Source organism: Alligator sinensis, unplaced genomic scaffold, assembly GCF_000455745.1.
Source record: "Alligator sinensis unplaced genomic scaffold, ASM45574v1 scaffold773_1, whole genome shotgun sequence".
Lineage (NCBI taxonomy): Eukaryota > Metazoa > Chordata > Crocodylia > Alligatoridae > Alligator > Alligator sinensis.
In genome coordinates, this window is record NW_005842403.1 from 1,103,718 (window position 1) to 1,128,085 (window position 24,368).

Sequence of the window (24,368 nt, forward strand, 5' to 3'; positions counted from 1 at the left end):
AGGAAAAATGTCAGATTTATAAGCCCCATTCATTTATGCTCTAAAGCAGAATTATGGGGATAAAACACCCAAAGGAGGAATACATGAATAAACTAAGTGCCTGAATTCCTTGCTTGTGGCCCTCGTGTACAATGCAACAGATCAGCGAAGAAAGATGAGCAGAGACAGGTTCCCATAGGCCTGGCTAAACTATTCACACAAAGGGAATTGTTTGACGTTAAATTTCAGCAGTTCAACTTGAAATCAGATGATCGAGTAGTTCTATATTAAGTTTTCTGGAAAGGTTTTGTGAACTTATGAGTAGGTCTGCAGTTACACTTGACCAGTTAGTTTTCCTTGTACACTATGGCAAAGTGCAACAGCGATAGAGATTTCCTGGTTTCCTCATCCTTCCCCATCTGACCTGTTCTCCCTTCAGATCACTGATTGGGAATGAGGGAAAAATGGAAATGGTTGAAAAGCATATCAACTTTCAACAGAAAATGGGATCGATAACCTGGATATTAGGACAGGGTGGGCCAAGGCAGCAACTGGAAAATTTCCAAGGTTTTTATGGTCACAACAGTCAACCCCTCTGTTCTTCCCAGTTATGGAAAACCTATTGGTCCTATTTCTCTGTGCACTACAGAGTTGTCATAAGTCTGAGGTTTGTGATGAGCTGCTCTGCATCTAGAAACAGTGAACAGCACCTTCTACTCTCTTTCTGTGTGGACTTGGGATGTCAATGAGGAAAGACATCTCACAAACCTGAGCCATGTCTCTATAGTATGTATCATCTTGTTTTTATATTGTATGCAGTAGCAGTGAAAAAGATGAGAATTATTATCCATTTTGGTTTATGAATACATTATTCATAGGCCTGACCAACCTATCATTGATTCTTCAGATGTCTTGGTCTCTGAGGTCTCCTGTTGGAAGACCAATCTTCCATTTGTGACAGGACAGGTTTAAAATGAAAACTTGAATGACTAGATTACTGTTGTGAGAGGCAGTGATTTCTTATGGTGATATCTGTTACTGGGCTAACTCATGGGCACCTTCTACCACCTTCCCCTCTTTCAAAAAAATAATAAAAATTAACAAATAGAACTTGTTCTACTGCTGGCCGAAGAACCCATAGTTTGGGGGTGGGCAAAATGCAGCCTGGGGGCCGGATGCAGCCCGCCAAGCCATTCTATCTGGCCTGCGGGGCCCCTAAAAAATTTAGAAAATGTAGATCTATCTGCTCTGGGCTGCCTGTCATGCGGCCCTCAATGGCTTGCCAAAACTCAGTAAGCGGCTCTCCGCCCAAAATAATTGCCCGCCCCTGCCATAGTTTAACTGTCATTGTAAACCAGTAAAGCAGTTGTGCATTCCTTCAGGAGGGCGGCATTGTGTCCAAAAATGGTTCTAGTTTCCAATGCCATCCAAGTGGGATCAATACACTTTTACAGATCCCAACACTTAAATGTTTACTTAGGGTATCAGGAAAGCTTTGAGCAGAATAGCCCTTCTCTGAGCAGTAGTTTTATCTCTGGTACTGAGATCTGATAGATAGCATTTTGCTTGCCAAATTCTGCCTATTAGTCATTTAGGGCACCTATACACAAGCAGCAAGGCTGCTCCAACATGCTGTAATTACGGTGCATCAGAGCTGCTTGATTAATTGAGTTGAGTCTGCAGGAGCATGGTAATTACTGCATTCCAGCAGAATCCAGTGTCTCATACATCAGCATCCCCTCACTGAAAAATGGCAGTGGGGGCATTTTAACTAAAGCTTTCTTCAAGTAATAACCTTGTTTGAACTTTAGTTAAAAGTTCAAACTTTCAAACCTTGCTGCCATTTTTCAGCGTGAGGACACCAATGCACGAGATGCTCCAGGCACTTGAATTAGAGTGGCTCTCAGAGCACATGTATAAACACCCTTAGTCTTGGGCAGTGCAACCTCTTTGCCTTGGCAGAATTTTCTGTGGCTTACTGTCCCAGAGAAGAGGAGGAGTTTTATATAACCTACCTCATTCCTGGATGTCCACGTTAAAAGGATGACTTTTGCTCTCTTGGATGCACTGCTTTGAAAATCCCATTATAAACTCTCTTTCGCCTTTAGCCATTTATATCCATTCTTAGCTGCAAATTTCCTTTGGAGTGATAAGGTCCACAGATCTGGAAATAAATGGATCATTCTAAACAGAAATAAAAAATGTTTGATTTGGGTTTATCTATGCTAAAAATGTACCATGCTTTGCATTAGGGGATATTTTTTCCTTCAATGTGTATTTTACACACATAATTTAGGGAAGTAGCTTTGAATTATTATCCAGGCTGTGAAAGTTATATCAACTAGAGGGAACTTCATGAGGCAGTGTATTCCCCTGTGTTGGTGACTGACAGGTCTGGTTCACACTGCTTGCAGCTTGGGGACAGAAGTACCATTGTAGGAGATCTGTGGAATTTATTACTTGAAGAAAGGAAATCTTCTGGTAAGCAAGGATACATTTTTCATATTCATGTATGGTGAAAACTGGCATGCTGTCAGATGTTAGTCTCCTATGCCTCTATAGACTCTTTTTTTTTTTCCAAGAAGACTGCTGCAATGTAATTCTTAATTACTTTTGGGAATACACAATTCAAATCTTTTTTTTCCAGGTGGCTGTTCAAATAACTGCTCTAAGCAAAGTTTGTAAGGGAGTAGGCATCATTTGTAGATTTTTTAATATTAAAACTTTTTGGCTTCTTATAGCTGAAATAATGCTTAAACATCTTCACTTTCATTCCACGATGCAGAAATTACATATCAAATCTGTGAAGATAAATGTTTGGCCATTCAAGTGCTTTGTTAAACAGATCTTTAGACGTCCTCACGTTAATGATTCCTTTTGAAGTTTATCAGACAATCACTCATTTTAGAGTAGTTGTACTTTCTTCTATCTCCTAGTTTGAGAATCTGCCACTGAATAGTGAAACAATTAAAAAAGCCCTGTAAAGGCTTCCTCAAATATTTTCCACAATTGCTGAGCAATTAAGTGTAGAAAATTCCTGTCTTTGAAAAAACCCTAATCCATTTAAAGATCAGGCCACTGATTCTCAACCAGGGGACCGTGGCTATCATTTTTCAGGGGGTACTTCCAATCTAATGAGTAGTATCTCATGTACAAAGAGGTTGAGAACCGCTGGATTAGGATATATAAACCTTGCTGCTATACAGATTTAGATGACTTCAAGGCTAAATGGTTTCACTTTGGGAGGCAAGAGTTTTTGTGGGTGCTATTCCAACCATGCAGTTGGTCCAGTAAAAGATAAATTCATACAAACTTTCAGGCATCACAATATACCCTTCCTTGGGTCTCTTGAGGAGGAAAAGGGTACTGTGATGCCTGAAAGCTTGTCTGAATTAATCCCAGCCATGCAGTTGGTTCAGTAGAAGTCCCACAAAAACTCTTGCCTCTCTCATTTCCTGACTATCACAGCTACAACATCACTTCACTTCCTTTTGTTTGTTCTTTTTAGGATGATGAGGTTGATGGTAACGAGGAAAAGAAAGAGAGTCGGGTAAGTGTACGTTTCAAAATATATGTTGGCATGAGTGACTTCCTTGATGTTGTCCTAGATTTTGTTGGCAGCAGGTCTCCTCTGAATGAACTACTTCTTGTTAGTAGAAGTGTCTCGGAATACCATGCTGGAATGAACATGTGTTTTGGAAACAGGCCAACATGTGCATGTGTAATCATCATATGTTACTACTGCCCTCTTCCCCTTCCCATGCCTCTTGTTCTGGGTTTCATGATTTCTGACCTTGTGCTCCCCGCATCTGAAACAATTTCCTCATTTTCAAAGTACTCCTGTCCTTAAAGATTTTCCTCTTTTATGTTTAAATGCACCCCAAGGAATTATGCGCAGAAAAATTCAAAATTATGTGCTGAGTCATGTGCCATGTTGTGGCACAGATCCAGCCCAGCCTGGCTCTGTGTTTCCACGTGTGGCTTTCTGCTGGAGTGCTGGAAGCCCAACGTGAAGACATGGAGCCAGCCTGGGCAAATGGCACACAGCTCCCACCTGCAGTGCTGCGAGCCCCATATCCTGAAACACAGCCAGCCCGGACCGGGTTGAAGGTGCACTCCAGTGGGCCAGCTCTGGGCCACCACATGCAGCCCCTGGGACTCATCTGGAGCTGCGTGCCGCCAGAGGGGCTGTGCCTGCTGCAGCCATGAGTGCCCTGAAGACCTGCTGCTGCTGTTGCTGCTGATGGCAGCAGAGGCTGTGCACCATGGTGGGGGGGGGGGGCATGTGACAAGGGGGCCAGACACACCCATGCCCACCCCAACCTCCTCCTGCAGGCAGGTACTCCCTACTCACCAGCTGTCCAGTCGCATGCCACTGCACTTGGTACCTCCACATGGGACTCCCAGCTGAAGTGCTGGAGGTGGAGACATAGAGCCTGCCCAGGTTAAATTATGCAAAATTATGCAGTTATGTGCGGTCATACATTTTATGCACAAAATTGTGTGGGCACATAATTGTGTAATTCCCCAGGGTGTATTTAAAGCCCCCCTTTATCTGAACGTTCTTGTTTTGCTTTGTTTTTGTCTTTAGCTAAGAAATGTTTGGTCTTGGAACATGTCTTAATCTGACAAAGTTCAAGCAATGTGCTTGTTTCCAAACCATCAGTGCATCATGTGTTAGACTGGTGTGGGGACAAATAAAACTGCAAAGTTGCACAAGTAATTGCCACAGGTTGATAAAATCATGTGCCAGCATAGTGTATTATTGTAGTGCTTTAAAGAGCATCTGATTTATCTTAACTCATAGGGGCTTTTTCACATAGTCTGCTACCTAAATCATTTTGCAGTCTGGGGGTTAGTGGCACATATGTTGGAATGCTGAGTGGCTTTTTTATGTTTTGTGGTCTTCTAAATCTTCTGCCATAGTGCTTGGTGACTGTGTTCTCTTTCAGCGCCCCGTGACTCAGACCTGTAATAGTGGGATACCTAGGCACTGACACTTGTGGGGCAGTAAAATACCTGCCCAGGATTTGCTTGTCTCCACCTTTTACTTTGAGAAGCTCTAGTATTCCATTACTTCTTAGAGCAAGAACTTGAAGGATAACTTTTCTGTCAATGGTGTTCTGACATTCCTTTAAGAAGTTGCCCAAATATGCCCAAATTAGGATTTTGAAAATCTCAGTTGGTATATGTTCAGTCTTCCTAGAGCTTAGTAACTAAAACCCTTTGAAAGTTCTGTCTCCACTGGGATGAAGTATGTGCCTCAAAACTCTTGCAGGTGAACAATGTAAAGGAGAACTGTGCTCACAAGTATTGAGAATGCGACAGCACTAAGTTATGTGTGTCCATGCCCTGCAGCTGAACTGTTCAAAAATATCACAGATTTATGAACCAGTTCACAGTTGTCACAAGTAAGAGGTGTTCAGACATGGTGCTGGAGCCTTCCAAATAGATAGTAACCTTTTTAGGCATTGAAGTGCTGTGGTTCTGACACCAGGGGGGTGGGAGTTATCATCTAGCCCAGCATGCCTTGGAGTGGGCTAGTAGGGAGGGGAGTGCTTGTGCCCATGATTTTGGACCCAGAGGCTGGGGCATCATGAAGGTCTGTGGTTGTAGGGAGTGAGGACAGTTGCTTATTAGAGAGAGAACTTTTACTGAACGAGCAGTGCAAGGGGATTACATTGATAAAGCATCAACAAAAGGGAGGGACAGAATCCAGTTAGATCTAGACAGATTACAGAGGTGGGCGGATGAGAATAGGATGGAATTCAGTGCAGACAAGTGCAAGGTACTACACCTAGGGAGAAGGAACCAGCAACACATCTGGAGGCTGGGGAACACCCTTCTTGACAGCACAGTTGCAGAAAGGGATCTTGGAGTTATTGTTGACTCCAAGATGAACATGAGCTGCAAATGCGAGGAAGTGGTCAGTAAGGCTAACTGCGCCTTGTCGTGCATCTACAGATGCATCACAGGCACATCCAGGGAGGTGATGCTCTGTGCGGCATTGGTCAGGCCACAGTTGGAGTACTGTGTCCAGTTCCGGGCACCGCACTTCAAGAGGGATGTGGTTAGCAATGAGAGGGTCCAGAGGAGGGCCACTCGCATGGTCAAGGGGCAGCAGGGCAGGCCCGACGGGGAGAGGCTAAAGGGCCGGAACCTGTTCAGCCTCCGCAAGAGAAGGCTGAGAGGGGATCTGCTGGCTGTTTACAAGCTCGCTGGGGGGGACCAGTGAGAATTGGGGGTGGTTCTGTTCCCCTGGGCACCACCCAGGGTTACTAGGAATAATGGCCACATATTGTTAGAGAGAAGGTTCAGGCTGGACATCAGGAGACAGTACTTTACAGTTAGGGCTGCCAGGCTCTGAAATGGGCTTCCAAGGGTGGCAGTAGTCTCTTCTACCTTGGGGGTCTTCAAGAGGAGGATGGACAGATATTTGGCTGGGGTGATATGATCCCGGCACCTGTTCCTGCCCGGGGTAGGGGGGTTGGACCCGATGATCTGTTTAAGTCCCTTCCAACCCGAAGTACTGTGATACTAAGAAAAAGAAAATGGGCAGTAGAATTCTGTCCACATACTGGAGTAGCCAGTAACAGCACTGGGGTTTGAGGGTGAAGCATAATGCCGTGTGGGATGTCAGGAGGAACTGTCAGACTCGTGTCACAGAGTGTTTGGTGTCCGCATGTAACATTGGGCCAGTTCAGCAAACTGGTTCAAAAGAGTACTTGATTTTCCATGTACACCTTTGAACTATTCCAGTCAGCTTTAAAATGGTTTAGCAGGCACGTCTGTATGTCTACTTCAGGTTTAAACCTATCTGAGTGTTCAGCGTACTCATACCCACAGTTAGCCTTTCTAGGCAGTCACTGCCGTGGCCCAAAATGTGGTCCAGTACCAGAAAAGAGAAGAAGGAATTTCTTTCCTGTCTCCTGGTGTGGTCCCTTGCAGGTTACCTCATAATCCATATGCAGAAGGCAGCTAAATTAAGGCATACTTGATTCTTATCTTGGCTCCCTTGCAATATGTGATTTTTGATTGCATGATTACCGGCTATCTCTCCACAGGCCTCTACTTTTTAGTCTTTGTTCATTTTCCTTATCTGTCCAGTCCAGTTTTTACTCCTCAGGTTTCAGTTTCTTATCCAATCTCTCACAGTCTTTCCAGCTACCCTCAAAACTTCTCTTCCCAGGCTCTCCCAGTCCCTATCATCTGCTCTGTCTTAGCTAACTTAGCTTTCACATCTCCTCTCCATCAGTATCTGGCTCCTTCCAGGCTACTCCTGTTTGTGCCTCCAGGTCCAACTTTTGTCCCCTTTTCATTCAAGTCAGGCAGTTTCTTTAATACCACTGTAGGAAGGGGCACTGAGAACAAAAAAGAAGCCGGCTTCCTTTTGTCGTTTCTTATGTCCAGCATGGAGTAGCAAGTACAGGGAAAGTCTGACTTAATCTCTGAAGCCATGGTTGGAGCATGCACAGTCCATTCTGCACAAGCCCCTCTCAGCTTAATGCAATGCAAAACAGTGAAGTCCCTTGAATATCTGATTGTAAAACATGGAGATGCAAGAGTTTTTTTTTTTATCAAAAAGTACTTTTTATTCCATCCAGGAAGAGCACACACCAACTGCTGAAACTTCCTTAGCATGACGAAGGATTTTTGAACTCGAAAGCTTGCTTAATAACTATTCTCCAACTATTTGGGTTGGTCTAATAAAAGATATCAAATTCACCCAAGGAACCTTGTCTGCCTATGTCCTTAGACCAACACGGCTACAGCCTACACCCCTGTTACATGGACAAGACACTTTTGTTTCCTAACACGATTCCTGGAAAAGGCTGAAACTTAAAAAAAAAAAAAAAAAAAAAAAAAAAAAAAAAAAAAAAAAAAATCAGCTGTAGTTAGGCACCTGGCATAGAATTGCCTCAGTCCAGATGCTTTAGTAAAGTTGTATGCAATTTATAATAGTCTTTTAATGGGTAGACTCGTGCACCACTGACAGCTCTGGCCATGTCTTTCTCATGCACAAAGCTTACTACATTGTGATAAATTAGGCAAATAGATTTTATAGCTCAGGTAACATTGAAGGGCACAAGAGGTTGAGCCATGGGAAAAGATACCTGTTGAAAAATAATCCATAAGAGACGAGCATCTGTCAGGAGGAATCAGCCCTGAGAAAAGTAAGTCTTGACTGGTCTGAAGAACTATATGGAATATGAAGTCTACTCACATTTTAGGAGATCTGGATTTGGACTATGGTAACCATAGAATCATAGAAAATTAGAGTTGGAAGGGACCTCAAGAGGTCATCTATTCCAACCCCCTCTCTAAGCAGGACCATCCCCAACTAGATCATTGCAGCAAAGGCTTTGTCGAGCTGGGCCTTAAAAACCTCCAAGAATGGAGATTCAAACTCCTCTCTAGGTAACCTGTTCCAGTGCTTCAGCCTCCTAGTGAGAGTGTTTTTCCTAATATCCAACCCAAACTTCCCTTGTTGCAGCCTGAGACCATTGCTCCTTGTTCTGTCATCTGCCATCACTGAGAACAGTCTAACTCTATCTTCTTTGTAACCACATTTCAAGTAGTTGAAGGCTGTTATTAAGTACCCAGGCTTCTCTTCTGCAAACTAAATAAGCCTAGTTCCATCACTCTCTCCTCAGAAGTCATGTGCCCCAGCCCTCTAACCATGTTTGTTGTCCTCTGCTGGACTCTCTCCAATTTGTCTACCTCTTTTTTGTAGTGGGGGACCAAAACTGAACACAGTACTCCAGATGTAGCCTCCCCAGTGCTGGATATAATCACTTCCCTTGATCTGCTAGCAGTGCTCCTACTAATGCAGCCCAGTATGCTATTAGCCTTGTTGGCAACAAGGGCACACTTGGCTCATATTCAGTGTATTATCCTCTATAATCCCCAGGTCCTTTTCTGTTCAGCTGCTGCTTAGCCAGTTGTTCCTCAGTCTGTACTGGTGCATGGGATTGTTCTGTCCTAAGTGCAGGACTTTGCACTTGTCCTTATTGAACCTCATGAGATTACTTATTGTCAAATCCTCCGAATTCTTGAGGTCTCTCTGAATCTTAGCCCTACCCTCTACCGTATCTAGTACTCTCTCCAGCTTGGTGTCATTTACATACTTGCTGAGGGTGCACTCCTTCCCATCTTCCAGATCGTTGACAAAGGCATTAAACAAAACCAGCCCCAGGCTCGACCCATGGGGCACGCCACTTGATACCAGCTGCCAACTAGACAGTGAGCCTTTGATCCTTTGAGCCAGATGTTTGGGATTGCAAGCAAGAGAGGAGTTTTGGATTCTTCTAGTTTCCTTTTCCATATTTCAGTTACAGTTCTCTTCAGTCCTGAAATTATTGTCAGGAATAAGCTTGGTGGGTAGAGTTATATTAGAAGAATGTACTTGTCTGCAGTAGGCCAGCAGTTGTGAAGAGTCAGAAAAAGTACCACAGGTTGAACATAGTAATACTAGCCAATTGACCATCAAGAATGATGGATTTCAAAGGAGTGTTTACATGGCTGACCCCAAAGGGTGAGCGGGCATAAGGTTGGTGGGGGGGGGGGCAGGCGGCCATGTAAACACTCCCCCTGCCGCCTCCTCCAGCCTCTGGCATGGGGGCTCCCTCCTTCTGCCCACCTCTGCCTCCTCCCCAGAGCAGTGGGGCGTCCCCGTGCCTCCCTGCCTCTGCTCCCCTCCCTCCCACCTTTCCCACCGCCTCCCCCCTCCTTGCTGGCTGTTGGTAATAAAAGTTGTGGGGTGCATGCGTGCATCAGGCACCCGTCCCTGCCAGGCACGGGGGGGGTGTCATCAGGGCCCGGTAGCATGGGGGTGCCACCACCGTGACCCCCCTCCTCTTCACCTCCCTCTGCCCCGCGCCACCTGGGCCCGCACAGCCAATCACTGCCCTCTCGGTGGCGCAGGCACAGTTGACGAAGAGAGTTACGGACTCTCAGACCCACAGACAGACAAAGCCCTTTTTATATATCTAGAATTTGATAGCCAGATTTTTAGTTCATTTTGATATTCATGGTTTCACAAAAATCAGTGGTACCAGTTTTTTCTATTCGTCATATAACATAGGATAGATTAGAAATATGAAGCAAAATCCAATACCGTACATCTGAGGGTGGAAACAGGCATGGCCCTGTGTTGCCTTTTTGCTGCCATAAAAATTTTTATGGTTGCTTGATAACAAAGCAGACACACATTCATACCCCTTGTTGTGACACATAATGTGGCTGCGGTGAAGGTGGTATTTGGTTGTGCTGCTGTTTAATGGCAGGTGTCTATTTACTTTATGGCAGGAGCGTGCTGGCAGCCCAAAGCTGTCAGCACTTTCCCACAATGGCTGCGGCTTGAGGGACCAAATCCTGTGAACCCTGTGAATTCTGGTGCAGGAAGGGGCCAGACAGGACCTGGGGGCGCCTGCCTGGCTTTCACCACTTACTGCGGTACACCCCAGATCTCTGGAGTGTGTCTTGATAGGGGGAAAAGTTGGGGTTTCTCTGCTTACCAAGACATGCCTCAGGGATCCCAGGAGCACATCTCTAAGTGGGGAAAGCCAGACAAGCATTCCCAGGGCTTGAGGTGCCCAGTCCTGCACAGAAATTTCCCAGGTGTACAGGACCAGCCCCTCAAGCCCCAGAAGAGCATGTTGCTTGTTGTCCTGCAGTATCAATGGATGGGAGAATGGGCAATCTGCGCTTTACCAAGTGATACAGATCAGCTGTGCCAGGACATCCCAGCAAAACTGATCTGCTTCATTTGGCAGTGTCTGTTTCTACCCTGAGAATCTTGTGTTTAAACCACAAACACTGTGTGGCAGTGTTGTAGGTGCTGCAGAGCCAGAACTTTGATTCCTCATTTTTGGTGTGTTCAGGTTCTCTTCTGTAACTTTGTGTTTAGTGAGTTTGTCTCCAGTGTCAATGAAAAACAATGTAATCTTGTTGTGGACCAAAGGAAGGGGGACTTAACAAACTTACTGTTTTAAAAAAGCACTCACAGGTGTACGATTAGCTGTTTATGAGCTTGCCTATTACTACTTGCCCGTGATTCCATTATAAAGGTACTGTCTTTTGTAGCTCGGTTGACCATATTTAACAGCTCTGAAACCCATCAGTTAGGACCACCATGGATTCTATGCTTACTGTCACTGTCCTCCCTCTTCCTCAACAAAAGAATTGGTAGTATTGTGCACAGAGTTTATAGGCGGTCCTTTTAAGTTTAAAAAAAAGTGTCTGCTTACGTCCTGAGTTACCCAGTTTTCAGTATCTGATTGCCTAATAAGGTAAGGTATGTCCTAGGCACAAGCTGTTTTGTCTTGCAGAGTTGCAGGGAAGTTGATTTAGTAATAGAAAGACTTAATGTGAAGCCCTTATTCACTGACATGGAGGAAAACTTGTGAATCTTACTAGTCTAGAATGTTAACACAAGCTGTGAGACTTCTTTTTATTAACAGTTTTATATAAGTCACCTTGGGTGAATGTGATGTGAAGGTAGAGAAGAATATTTACCCTTTTAATATTCTCGTCTAGCACAGATGCAGTATAACAAGGTGGTAAACTGTTCTGGCCCTTGTCCCAGGCAGTATCGAAGGAATTGTATCTCACTTCAGATACATACAATAAATTGCTAGTATACTTAATTATGCACAGTACAAGGATGGGTCTTTGAACCTTTGGCTCCATTCAGCCCTGTTAGAAGCCGAATGTTACAGTGGCTGGTATAATGCTGCAAGGAAAGTAGACTTGGGAGCCAAATATGGATGCTGTTAGCAGTATGCACTGAAGAAAAAAACTGAGGCTAAAGAAGTTTGTTTAAAAACCTAAGTTGTTGATTTGTGACCGCATTTAACCTTGGAGCCTTGAATATGTTTAGGGATGTTTTTGTTTGTAGACCCCGAGTACTTTGGCACGGCATTATGTACAAGGCGCATTTATTTCTAAATATATGTACAGAACTTTATCTGCTTGGGCCTGTTTTGTCCAGCCTTGTAATCCTAAATTTTTTCATAAACCAACTTGTGCTGTTTTGAGAAGGAAATCTTGCTTACTATTTATGGGTTGCCACGATACAGCATTTAAATCATCCGCTTGTAAGCCACAGTAAAAGCAAAGTGGCAACTGGCCAATTCCTATTTAAGACATCAGGCATTTAGGGATGTAGTGTTGCTGCACGAAGCTAGGTAAGCCCACCAGTCTACTCCGTGTAAAACAGTATTGCATCTGAATCTCTTCATAGCGCTTTCTCGAATGCATCGAAGCCCTGATTGCAGGGAAGTTGAGCAAGACAAAAAACCTGTCTTTAAGTCTGGCTCTGTGTACAGACAAGAAAAGCCAAACCAGATAATAACTTGGGAATACTTTCTGGAGGTCATGGTGACCTTGCACGATATCATACAATTGTAATTTTTGTCTAGCTGGTTTCAAAGGCCAGTCTCGTACTTCACCTTATGGTGTAGTGCACTTCTTTCAGCCTTTTGGTTTAGTCCAAGCCAGCTAATGTGGAGAGCTTGCCAAAAAGTAATTTCTGCTGAAGAAGCCTGGGGCAGTTTTGAGATGGATTCTGTGGGTTTAACTTGGATATGCCTATCCCTCGTGTTGCTGGTAGTATAGCTGGCCTGCAAAAGCAACATAAGTAATTTAAAAGAAATAATTTTCTTTGTCTTAAGCAGAACATTTTATGAGCTAAAACATGTAAATAAACGTTCCGTCAGCTTTCATTTGAAAGTATCCCAGCTGTATTTCTTCGTGGCTTGTTAAAACTGATTTTCTTTTTTATATCTTGATTGATCTGACTACTTGTTCTGGGTTCTTTATTCTTATCCTTGAGTTCACAATATTAGTTCCAGGCCCATGAGTCTGAAGCTGAGCCTCTCTGTTCCGATGGGAGGTAGAAATGTAGGCTTGTTTAAATGTCACATGTTCTTATTAAAATAACTGGGGGGGGGGCATGTAAATGTCCAGATGTCCCTTAACGGGAGTGTCATGTTGCGGTTTTTTTGTAAAAATGGGAACTTTCTTGAAGCCTTTGTGGATTAAATCCAGCATCTAAATAGCACAAGGAAACAGTTTTAGAAGACAGTTGCTCGTGCAGTTCTGCCTAAAGATATCCTTTTTGTTCTGTCAGTTCAGCAAGCTGCAGGTAGAGCCTTATTCTCATGTGCAAAATTCCTCTGTAGTTGCAAATCTTAGTTGTCTACAGGACACCTACATGACCACTAGAGTATTTGGGAATGATGTATGCTGGTGTATACTTTTTCTACCTTCTGTACAACAGGAAAGCTACATTGTTGTACGTCTTCCAAGGGGAAATCAAAGAATCATTTGAGATGAGCGAGGCAGTTAACATACTGAGGCACGCTGGAGTTAACATTTAGTTCAGGTAATAGGATAAGAATCCACAGTCCAGTCTGTGCTTGATTTCTTGCTCTTGAATTTCCTGTTCTTGTAGGTGTTTAAAGTTCTTTCATTTAAGGACAGCCACTCTGAGGTCAGGGACAGAATGTACAGGGAGGATTACTGAATGCGTTGGAAAAAAGCTAGAAACATAATGAAAAAGGAATTGATTGATCGAATATCTCCTTACATAAGTAAGCAGGGAAATTCTACATCCTATCGATTATAGACACACAGTATTTGATGTATCCAGAAAAAGAACAGAATAGAATCTGTGACTCAGATGCATACTAATAGTACTCTGAAGCTTTCCAATATCCCAGACATGTTTTGCACTTCTGTTCTGGAATGTCCCCTTCAGCACGTGTGGTTGCAGAGAGAGAGGCCCGTTTCAGCTGCTTCCAATCTACCATATGGCCCTTCTCTGAACTTTGGTTATGCGGTCTTTTTTCACTCAACTTATTACTGCTTTTGTGTGTCATTACTGTAGCAATAACACAGAAGAGAAGAGAAACTTCTAACAGCACTTCTCACTGTATAATTGTTGAGGAGCTTTTAGTGAAAAATATGCAGTGAAAGCTCATTGCCATTGCTGGGAGCGCTGTGCCACCATGGTGAGGTGGCCCCTGCCCACCTGGCAGCAACAAGGGGCACAACTCTGTGGCCCCCAACCCCCAAGAGTGTGCGCAGTGGCAGGGAACCAGCCCTGCCCCCCAGATGAGCCTCCTGCAGCTCTGTCCCACTCCCTTCCCCTGGCTCTGTGGCCGCACATTCTGGCCCTGAGCCTCAAGCCCCACGCATTGTCTGGGCTGGGCTCCAGCCCTGCCCAGCTCACTCCCTCCCTCACTATGGGGGCCTTAATTCCCACACCCCCTTTCCCTCTCCCCTCCCACTGCCAGACTTACCTGCGGGGAGCTGCTCTCCAGCCTGCCTGGCAATCATGTGCATGTGTACGTGTGCATATGTACAGGACTCCCCCATCTGACCGTGCTCTTCCCACTCCCCCTAGCCCCTTGCAAGCTGGAACTCAGCCTGCAACGGAAAACCCACTGTTTCCTATGTTTTTCTCCTTTAAAGGAGAAAATCCGGGTTTTTTGTGGCAAACAGAAAACCTGGATCCCTGTTTATCAGTAATGACAGCAACGAGTCACATTTTGAATCTTTTTCACGGACTCGATACTGAAGTTCCTGAACATTTAGAAAAAAAAAAGCGAAAAAAAGGCATAATTAATTTTGCTAGTCAGCATGTTCTGATTTCAAAGGTGCTGCTTTGTTTTCTTAATGAAAATGCCAAATTGTCTCTGGCATAAACCTGAATATGAAAGGATAGGTTCAGGATTTGAGGCACTGAGGATGAGAATATGAAGGAATTCAGCACTGTCACTGCTTATTCTAATCATGAATGGAATAAGACCTTGTTGTCAAGCCATTTATTTTAAGCACAATAGGCACCACCATTCCAATCTCCCTGTAATAGTGGGAGTTTTCCACTAGACATGCCGTTGTTGTTTCTAATTGCTGATATCAGGATATCACTTTGCCTTTCTGGTGTTTGTGAATTTAATGGAGTTGGGGTTTTCACTTCTCTCCCACAAATACTTTTCTAGCTCATGATACCAAATTCAAAGGTAGGGCAATTCCTGGAATGGGAAATACATGTCTACACTTGAGTCATGTTCTAAATAGACTTGAATAATCAGTGTGTGTGCCGCATCTGTTCTTTCAGAATCTCTGTTTTACTCCAAGTGGCTGTTTAAATGCATTTCTTCTCCAAATATAACCAAGCTTCCCACGTGGTAAGACCAGGCTTTTTGTAGGGGATGTGTCTGTTCACTACTGTTTGCTGCCTTCTCTTTCTGTGCATCTTAAAGAAAAGGTAATGTTGTCTAGAAAACTTCAGCACTGTGAAGTGAATAGGCTGAGACTCACATCTGGGAACATCACTAAAATTAACTTGTCTTAGTGTTTTGGTGCTAATCCAGACATGTCTAGAGAAAAATAGTTTGCTTTGTTAGTCTGAAGTCAGGCAGAAGGCAGGGCAAAGTGGCACCTTGTAGACTAATTCAGAGAGGCATAAGCTTTTGTAAGAAGCAGTTTAGTAGCATCTGATGGAGTAAGCTGTTGGTTTTCAAATACTTGTGCCTCTCTGAATAAGTCTATAAGGTGTCATTCTGCCCTGCATTCTGCCAGACATGTCTGTTACTTTATAGCTCCCAGTTCTTATATGAGAAGACAACAAGTTATTGCTTTTCTTTTAAAATTGAATGCTGGGATTATGAGCACAGTGGGGTTATGGCCCTACATATGCAGGTGTAACAATGTTAGATGAAGAGTTGTGTAAGCAATGTGTGTATGGGTGTGTGTGTACACGCACACAAAATATAAGCTAGTCTGTTCTCAAGAGCACCAGTCAGGGCAACAGATGAAACTGTTCACTTGCACAGTTCGTATTCCATTTATGGGAAACTGCTTCAGTGCCTTTACATCATGCTTACAGCAGGGCCTCCTGCCAGCCCAAGATTTTTTTTCCCCCAGAGTTTATTAGCCCTGTGCTGCTGGACCTTATATTCCACCTTGTTTGGTCCTAAAAAAGAAATCTGCGTGACTCTTAAAACTTACCTCTTCCAGCTTTGCATACAATTTTACTTTCTCTGTATGATGATGTGCATCTCATTTCTAGAACAGATTTAAAGTGTATATTCTCTGTAGATAATAGAACCAAGAGGTATTACTGTTTCTAAAGGTGACTTTTCTGCATATGAATTACATTTATACAGTTACTCCATTTAAAACCATAAGAGAGCAACCTCCAAAATTGAGGGTTATTGTAGAGTATAGGCAGAACTTCTTTCAATGAGACGTGAGAGAATGGGATAAACATGTAGGCAACAGTAGCATGTACAAAATTACAAACCTATATAGGGGGTTCCAGTGATGCTGTTAGTAGCCTTTCATGACCAGAGCCCATTCAGAATAAAACCAGATCCTAATCCATATGTTAGGCATCCAAGTGGAATCCTGTTCCATCCTGTTTTAAGTCTGTGAAAAAGTTAATGCAAAAGATAGGTGGTTCCTCCCACTCTTTGTGGTTTATTCTTAAAGCTAAATTGGAACAGTATCCGGCCCTGTGGTGTTCTGTAGCTATATGCTGTTCTCTTGCTATAGTCATTAATCTCTCTTTGGAAAAACAAGATATTAAAATCAAAATGGTACATTTGGCTACCATTAGTCTGAAGCTCATCAGGTTAACAATCTGATCCTTCTTCTGTAAATGTCAGTATCTGTCTCTGCATCAGGTGTAGCTGTAATCGAAATGCAAAGCCTGTGCTATCTCCCCCCTCCCATCACACACCAACCCCAGGATGCATCTAATGTGGTGAATGCAAAGACTGTCTATGATTTAAGAATGATCTATAGCTTTAAATATCTAAGAAAAGCATGAGACTGAGGCTATCGTGTAACTTACTCGTCTGTAACTACAGTATAGAATAACAGCCCGATTACCAGCATGCACCGTAGCAGCTAGCATGTTGTTAAATTGAGTATAGATCTAAATTTTGTATATCAGACTACTAACACAAATGCCCAATTTAGAATGTAGTCTTGAGTCTGTTCTCGGTACAGAGTACCCATGTATCATGACAAGTAGTTCATTGTTTAAAATTGCAGTTAATTTGTATTTAATGCTTTAGCATAAGTTTTGATTCTTTTGGTCTTTTTAATACAGTAAATACTGAAGATTAAAATAAACATTTTTCATTCCATTCTTTGCAAGCAAATACTGGATGCTTAGTATAGCCGAGGTTGTAATTCTTTCTGTCTTGTGCTACTAAAATTTGTTCTGCTTTGCTCTGAAAAGTGGTTTCAGCAGTAGGTCCAAATTAAGAGTTCACACAACAGATAATTTCTTCTCCAGTCCACTCCCACTATCCTAGTCATTCATTCAGATTACAAAGCTCACCCCTTCCCAAAACTACTACTACTCTTATAAAGCTCTTTCCAAAGTGCTAAGTGGAAAGTAAGATTGCAGGAGTTGAAATTTGATGCAACTGATCTAGAAAGCAAATGGCTTGAGCAGCTTCTCCAGTTAAAGTTAAGAAAAGGTAAATCTTCCATGTTAAACATTAGACTTTGTTAAAAGCTAGAGTTTTGAGAGTAAGCAGGAACTGAAAATGGTGTGCTAGACTGTTCTCAGTGTTGTACCCTGAACTGAGGAGTTCTTTGCGTTGTGGGAAATTTTGGGGAGAGGAAGTGGGTGGCACTTGACCAGGAGCAATCTTGGTGGTAAATATAACATTCTGAAGTCTGCTCGAGAACAAGACCTGATCATTTGTGAATATTTTAATTGTTGAAAATCCGGGATTTGAGTGATCTTGCATGGATTACGGTTCTGCCCCAGCTCTGGACCATGTTGTCACCGCTGCAAGGAGCTGGGGCCCACTGCCTGCATGGCCCTACCTGGAGCATGCTGGCTGCAGATTGTGGCTCTGCCCTGGCCCCGGACTGCAAGCTGCCCCACCACAAGGGCCCAGTGGCACCAGAGCAGCCTCCTGCCCTACCCTGCCCTGCTACACACCCTGCTAGCTTGATTGGGGTCAGTCTCCATGGCAACCCCAGCCTTGTGCTATCACAGCACAGCTGTGGTTGGGGTCTCCATGGAGATCAGCCCCAGCCATATGGGCAGGGGCTGCTGGGAAACGGAGTCTGGCTGCTGGCTCGATATGCCATTTTGCCCACCCCGGTCTTGCTGGAGGTAAGAGTTCCTTACCCTTTCCCAATGAATTCCCTGTGTAAAATAGCTGTAGTGGAATACTTCCAGTGGTCAGTATGTCCATGTATTTTACCCAGTTTTCTTTTTCCATAGCTGTATCTGTAGTCCCTTTTGCCTCTCACTCTTAACTTGTGAAATTCTTGTGTGTGGAAAGGGGGAGTAGGACTGTATTGTGCAAAATATGCTGCCTGAACAGACTGGTTGTAACTGACTGGACTGTATTAACTCATTGTTGATCTGAGTATAGCATATTCACATTGTTCCATACTCTACCACTTCCATAAAAATTGTTTGAGGTCTGGTAGTTGTGCAGACCATCTTGATGAGTGAATCTCTTGGTAGGGTTGTCTGTTAGCTTTGCAGAAATGTCCTCTGAATCTGTCAAGAGATAACTAAACTTTTTTGCATGGGTACAGTTGCTTTGAATGCCCATACAGAATGAGGAGTCCAGTGTACATAGCTGAACAGCAAAGTTTTATTTCTTATACAGGAGTGTTCTTTAAAAGAAATCTGCAAACAGCAAAACCAGTTACATCTAGGCAATGATCTTGAACCTTCAAGCATCATTCTCCGTGAGCATTGGAAAAGCACAAAGGGCAAAAGATTCAGGTTTATTAGTTATATTGGGGGAGGGGGGAGAAGGTGGGGAATTAAAACTATGCAAGAAGCTAGGAAGAAGATTAAGAAATATTTTCCAAGAAAAATCGTGAAATGTACTATCCACCATATATTTCTACTCCACTTCATTCTCCTTTTTCTTGAACTGATGGAGAGGCTAATTTTCAAACTGTCCTTTCTGACTTAAAATTAGAGACATTCTCTAGCAACTTGCTTTTTGTTTGTCCTGTAAACAGCTGCTAGAACCACCTCTGTCTCAGATGAGTGGATAATTGTAATGGATGTCTGTAGAAAGCACAGATTATGGCATTTATTTTGGTTTAAAAGTGAAACAAAGCTTTCCCAGCACTACCCTCATTTGGAGGAATAGGACCAAAGGTGGTTATGAAAATGCTGTGATTCTTGTCTGGTTACCTTCCTGCTAGGGAAATGAACAATAGCATGTAATTTGCAGTTCTTAACTCCACCTTGGTGATTAACATGGGCTCCCTCAGACTTGTTGCTGTAGTGACGCCCTCGCATTGTGGCTGCTACATGAGTTAGGCTAGTTTTGAAATACTGTATTCTCGTTTGGAACCTTAGGAACCACAAGACCTGTGTCGGTGGAAGAGGAAAACGTGTAAAAGTTCCTGTAAATAGGCAGTCAGAGTAACTAAATAGCACTGTTCGCTATATCGTAGAATGCAGCTTTTCATATTAGACTAGTGATTCTTAACAGGGGTGCTGTGAGTTCCTTGTAGGGGTGCGGTTGCACTCTGTCCCCTTGCAAGGAGGTAGGTGCACTGCTTGCTCCTTCTCGCCCCTTGCTTCAGAGTCCCATGGACAAAGGGTGCACCTTAGTTGTTCTGAACAGCAGGCTCTGCTCAGGGTGGGCAGACAAATGGACGTATACATGTAGAACTAACTGCACTTTTTAGCCAAGCTTGTCCCCCAGCTTCCCTCTCGCTCCAAGAGCAGCAAGGGCAGGTGGCTCTGGTCCCCAGAGGACTGTGCTTTCCCCCTCAAATACAGACTGGAGGGGGCTCGCCCAGACCTCGTGTTCTGTTGCTCATCTTTCTGCCCCTTCAAACCCCTCAATGTCCCACACATGGCACGTGTTCAACCCAGCACTGCATCCCTGCTGGCCAGGTATACCCTGGCTCTGTCCAGTTTCACCCTGGGGCTGGAGTACTGGAGGCATGCTGCTTGGGAGAACTTAGTGCAGAAATTGGCTTGCTGGTTCTTGGTCCCCAGCAGTAACTTGGACCCATGAATGATGACCCAAGGTGCAGCACTGGGAGCAAACATGCATGAGGCCAGGCAGAGCTGGGGAAGTGGCCTACAGGTAGATTATTTATATTGTATTATAATATAGCAATACAGTTACTTAACACATTATAATGCTTATGATATTCATATTATATTAGCTTTTAAAATGGGGTGCTGTTAAATACTGAAAACCTATGAAGGGGTCCCTTGAGTCCCAAACAGGATGAGAATCACTGCACTAGACTATCATAGGAACGGTGGTTTTATAGTTAATGCAGTAGATGGGAACACCAGAAAATCTGGGTTCAGTTCCTGACTATAACCTAAGACAAGGCTGTATTTTTATGTGCCTCCACTTTCTCTTCTGCAAGGTAGGGAAGTATTTTCATTTTACAGAAGTGTTGCCAGAATAAAAGAGATCACTTGACAATTTTCCCACCAGCTGTCCTTTCATTTTGCTTGTGGTGAATGCCCTTTCCATGGTATAATTAAATGTCATTGAGATGACCTCTATTGAGGTGGACAGTATGACTGTTCCAGCTTCCTCATGACTGCATAGAAAGAATATATAACATGTAGTCTAAGAGTAGATGGTATAATGAAGAATTTTTTTAGATCTTGTTTCTGTGTTACTTGCAAGTAGTTCTCCAAATGCATGTTTGCAGCACCTGCACTGTACAACCATGTACACTGTGCTTGAAGACTCGCACACAGATACAGACATGTTTAGAAAAAAGTAAAAATTCCACTTGCTACGAAATATTCTGTAGTAGTCTGTCCAGGCTTCACCAATTAGTTTATCATAGGTTAAATCTAAGCACAAAGCCCTCTTTGTTGGTCAATAGCTGACTTCAGTACAGGTCAGTGTAAATAAGCCTATACAGGTTCTTCAGTATTATCCAGCCATTGGATACAGTGTAGTGTTGCTTAATTAATGCTGGATTGCTGGAACCAGTCCAGTGACTATACTTGAGTTAATGCATTTCAACAAAGAATGATACTATATGGTTAGCAATTTGAGAGAGATCACACATTCTAAAACAGATGCTGTGCTTGACTGTGATCGCACTTAAATTAATGCACTTACTGTCTGTGTGAGAGTACTTTTCAAGTGCATTTACTGAAGGAAATTTACTGTGTACTCCATTTGTTTTGGATAAGAGTAGTTCTGAAAAATGTACTTAGTTGAACATGCATATTTTTTGGCTTTTTGCAAAACTTTGGAAACACAAAATACTCCTGATTTAGGTCGATTTGTGCACTGGCAACTAGGTAGTGGGGAGGGGACTCTGTAGCCATATGCCTTAAAGCAGACTATTTCGAACCAGCACATCAGACAAGCTAGGTGCTGCTTTCTTGGACCTCTAAGCCAGTTTTCTAAAGAACCCTTCTTCCAAAAGTGCTGTGTGTGGTGGTGTGTGGGAACTTGAATTCTGCTTAATGGTCAATTACAGGACTGTATGTCCTGTGAAAATATTTGCCTTTGACACACAGTCTGTTGCAAAATGCCTGCTCAAGCTAGTGTGTGGCATTTAGACCTTGCAAAGTACAGTATAGAGAATTTGTCTTTGACTTCTAGCTCTTACCCCTTCAGGCCTTGGAAGCTTATAAAGTTTTGGGTTTTTTCTTTTTTTCCTACAAGTGGCAGCCCAAATCCCAAGTTGAAAGTGAATCTTTGTCTTTGGCCTCCTTCCAGCATTCCTCGCTGAACAAGTAAGGATTTGGAATGTCAAAAAACAGCAAGAGGGGAGGGAAGTTGTAAGTGTGTGTGTGAAGGCGTCTCAAACTAGGAGGACGGAACAAAACATAACTTCATCTGGACTTCCCCTTTCCAAAACAGTGTTTGTTCCTGATTTATACTTTCTTGTTTCTCTTAAATCATCTAGCTCTGTTCAGTTGCTGTAGCAGAGAGCGCTCGGCAGCATTGCAGAGTGAAACAAGTTTCTTGTAAAAGCTTCCTTTCTGGATAACGCTTACTATTCGTTTGCCTTCACTCTTGAGAATTGATGGTATTGGCTACAGAACTACTGGGGGGTCACCAGAAGCATTCTGCTTTGCTGCACAAATGCTTTGGATGATACAATGGAAATGTTCTTTTGTGGAAGACTGTGGAACAGGCCTTGATTCTGAGGCTAGTGCTGTGCAACACCTTGGATGAGAACACAATTATTTCTTGATACTTTCCTTTCAACCTGAACAGTGTAGTGGATCCACAGCATCCTACAACATTTCTATGCAGCCGATTGATGCATCCATCTGTACCCTAAAGAGCAGGGTTTTCATTATCATAATAGCATTTTGAATTAAATCCGTTTCTTCTGGCCGTGGGAGTAAGACCTGCCCTGCAGTGCACAACTGAAGAAAAGTGGAAGTGGAAGCTTGATTGCTGCTCGCGGAGGTGAACATTATCCACCTGGAGGAGCCATGTCGTCTTTGTACACCAGAAGTAAGGAGTTTACTCGCAGCAGGAAGTCTCAGTCAGATTCTCCCCCGTCGTCTCCTTCCCCGATTGCAAAGACACTCAGAGTAAGCAGACTTTTCATTTCCGTATTGCACTGCAACCTGCTGAGAGTAGGCTGTGGTCAGGTTAACAGTGTCAGTTTGTCCTCTGGCACCGGAGAGCCAAGTTATGTTGTTTGCTTCTCTGAATGAGGCAATTCATATGAAATAAGCCTAGGAGGAACAAAGTTTAATAGTATAAGAATGTGGCTTCCAAGCAGTCCTTGTGCTGTGATTATTTGAGTGATTATAGAGGATCTTTTGTCACAAGAGCTCCATTTTTTTTTTCTTTCTGCTTCCATTGAGGGTATTGTCCCTTTTATGCTTATTAGGGAAAAACCTTTCAGATAGAAATGAGGCAAAAAGCCAAACAACTTGTACATTGTTTTTTTCATATGCTCTTAAATGTTGCTGATATAGCTAGTTGCAAACTTCAGTGTATCCCTGTGAAGTGCAACATACTTCAGTCATTTCTAAAAAGGCAAGAGAACAGTTTCTTCCAAGAGCTGCAGATACGTGCAGATTGTGGCTGTTTTGAACTGTCCAGTTCCTCCAGATCTGTCGGTTTGGGGTTCCATCTGTTGGTGGGCATTAAAGTAAGAGACAATTTAGCAACATTGCTAATTGTTTTGGAGAGGTGTCTGAAGGACTATCCTTAAGTCCCCATGATTGGGTATGCAATCTCTTTTCTATCCACAGAGCAACAATGTCAGAGCAAAAAGAAATAGGCTTTGTGGAAAGGTAGATTACTTTTGGCCAGAAAGATGAATGGAGTATCTTTTAAGTGGCATTGTATTCACAGAAGTAAAGTAATGCATTGTCTTTACTTTTTAGAGACCAGCATAAATAATAGCTCTAAGGAAAGGAAAATGCATTTAAACTACTGTCCCTTTATTGGCAACAGCTAGGAACATCAGAAAACTTAACCTTGTGCTGCTGATGTTAAAGTTTCTTCTCTGAAGAATGCCATCAGTGTCCATTCCACAGTTCTGCTGCATCTGCTATAAGCTTTTAGGCTCCTGAAATCCAGATATCCTCACAGCTAAATTTTGAAACTAAAATTAGGTGGTGGTGTTAATTTTTTTTTAATTTCAGTGTTTGCAGGTTTGTTTACATTCCCATAATAACAAGCCAGTTTATCCATACTAATAATGAATGAAGAGCTCTAAACATTGTTCTAAATTTTGGGATGAAATGAAAATGTTTGAATGTCTCTAAGAAACTGACTGTAGTATTTCACTATTTGTCATGCGCAGGTACTTCCCACGTTCATGCTGATGAGCATTTAACAGGCATATCTTGTTGTAGCTGTGATTGCTACATTCACTAACACTTGCTTTATAGCTACCCACAACTTTAACGCAAAGCAGTTCGTAACTCACAGCTTCTGCTGTAATATTTGTAACTATGAATGTACATTTCTTTTTTTTTTACTTTATTAATTAATCCAATTTATCAAATAGCAAACTATAAACATTTTAAAGATGCATCCAGTCCCCTAAGACACACACGAAGATTGATATTTAACTTCTCTCAAGAGTGCTCCCTTAATCAAAGTTGGTGCCCTCTCTCTTGTGTTCTTCTCTTTCTTCCAGTCTCTGACTATTTCATTGTTTCAGTCCATGTTAAACTCTTGTTTCTTCATCTCTGTATAATAATTCACTCCTTTTTTCTTAGAATTGCGTAATACAGATCTCACTATCTTCTCATCTCTGCTTTTAACATTTTTAATTTATTCCAAACTTGTTCTTAAGTATGAGATCTTAGAACTTTCCCTTCAATATTCTGAAAAAGCTTCTCAAACTTTCTGGTTTTGAGGCAGGAGAAGGTGTTTGATTTCTCTTCCCCCCCC

General features: G+C 42.9%; 1 protein-coding gene across 12 annotated transcripts in view; it reads left to right on the forward strand.

Moving 5' to 3' along the window:
• PPP1R12B (protein phosphatase 1 regulatory subunit 12B) overlaps window positions 1–24,368 on the forward strand; it is a 182,070-nt gene that overhangs the window by 109,855 nt on the left and 47,847 nt on the right. For 10 of the 12 annotated variants that reach the window (XM_025211373.1, XM_025211374.1, XM_025211372.1 and 7 more), the window contains one exon: window positions 3,488–3,529. In XM_025211373.1, coding sequence (XP_025067158.1) covers window positions 3,488–3,529 — 42 coding nt within the window. Of the gene's footprint in view, window positions 1–2,393; window positions 2,514–3,487; window positions 3,530–21,883; window positions 22,544–24,368 lie in introns of those variants that run through there. The other 2 variants (XM_025211378.1, XM_006029904.3) reach the window with 2 other exon arrangements.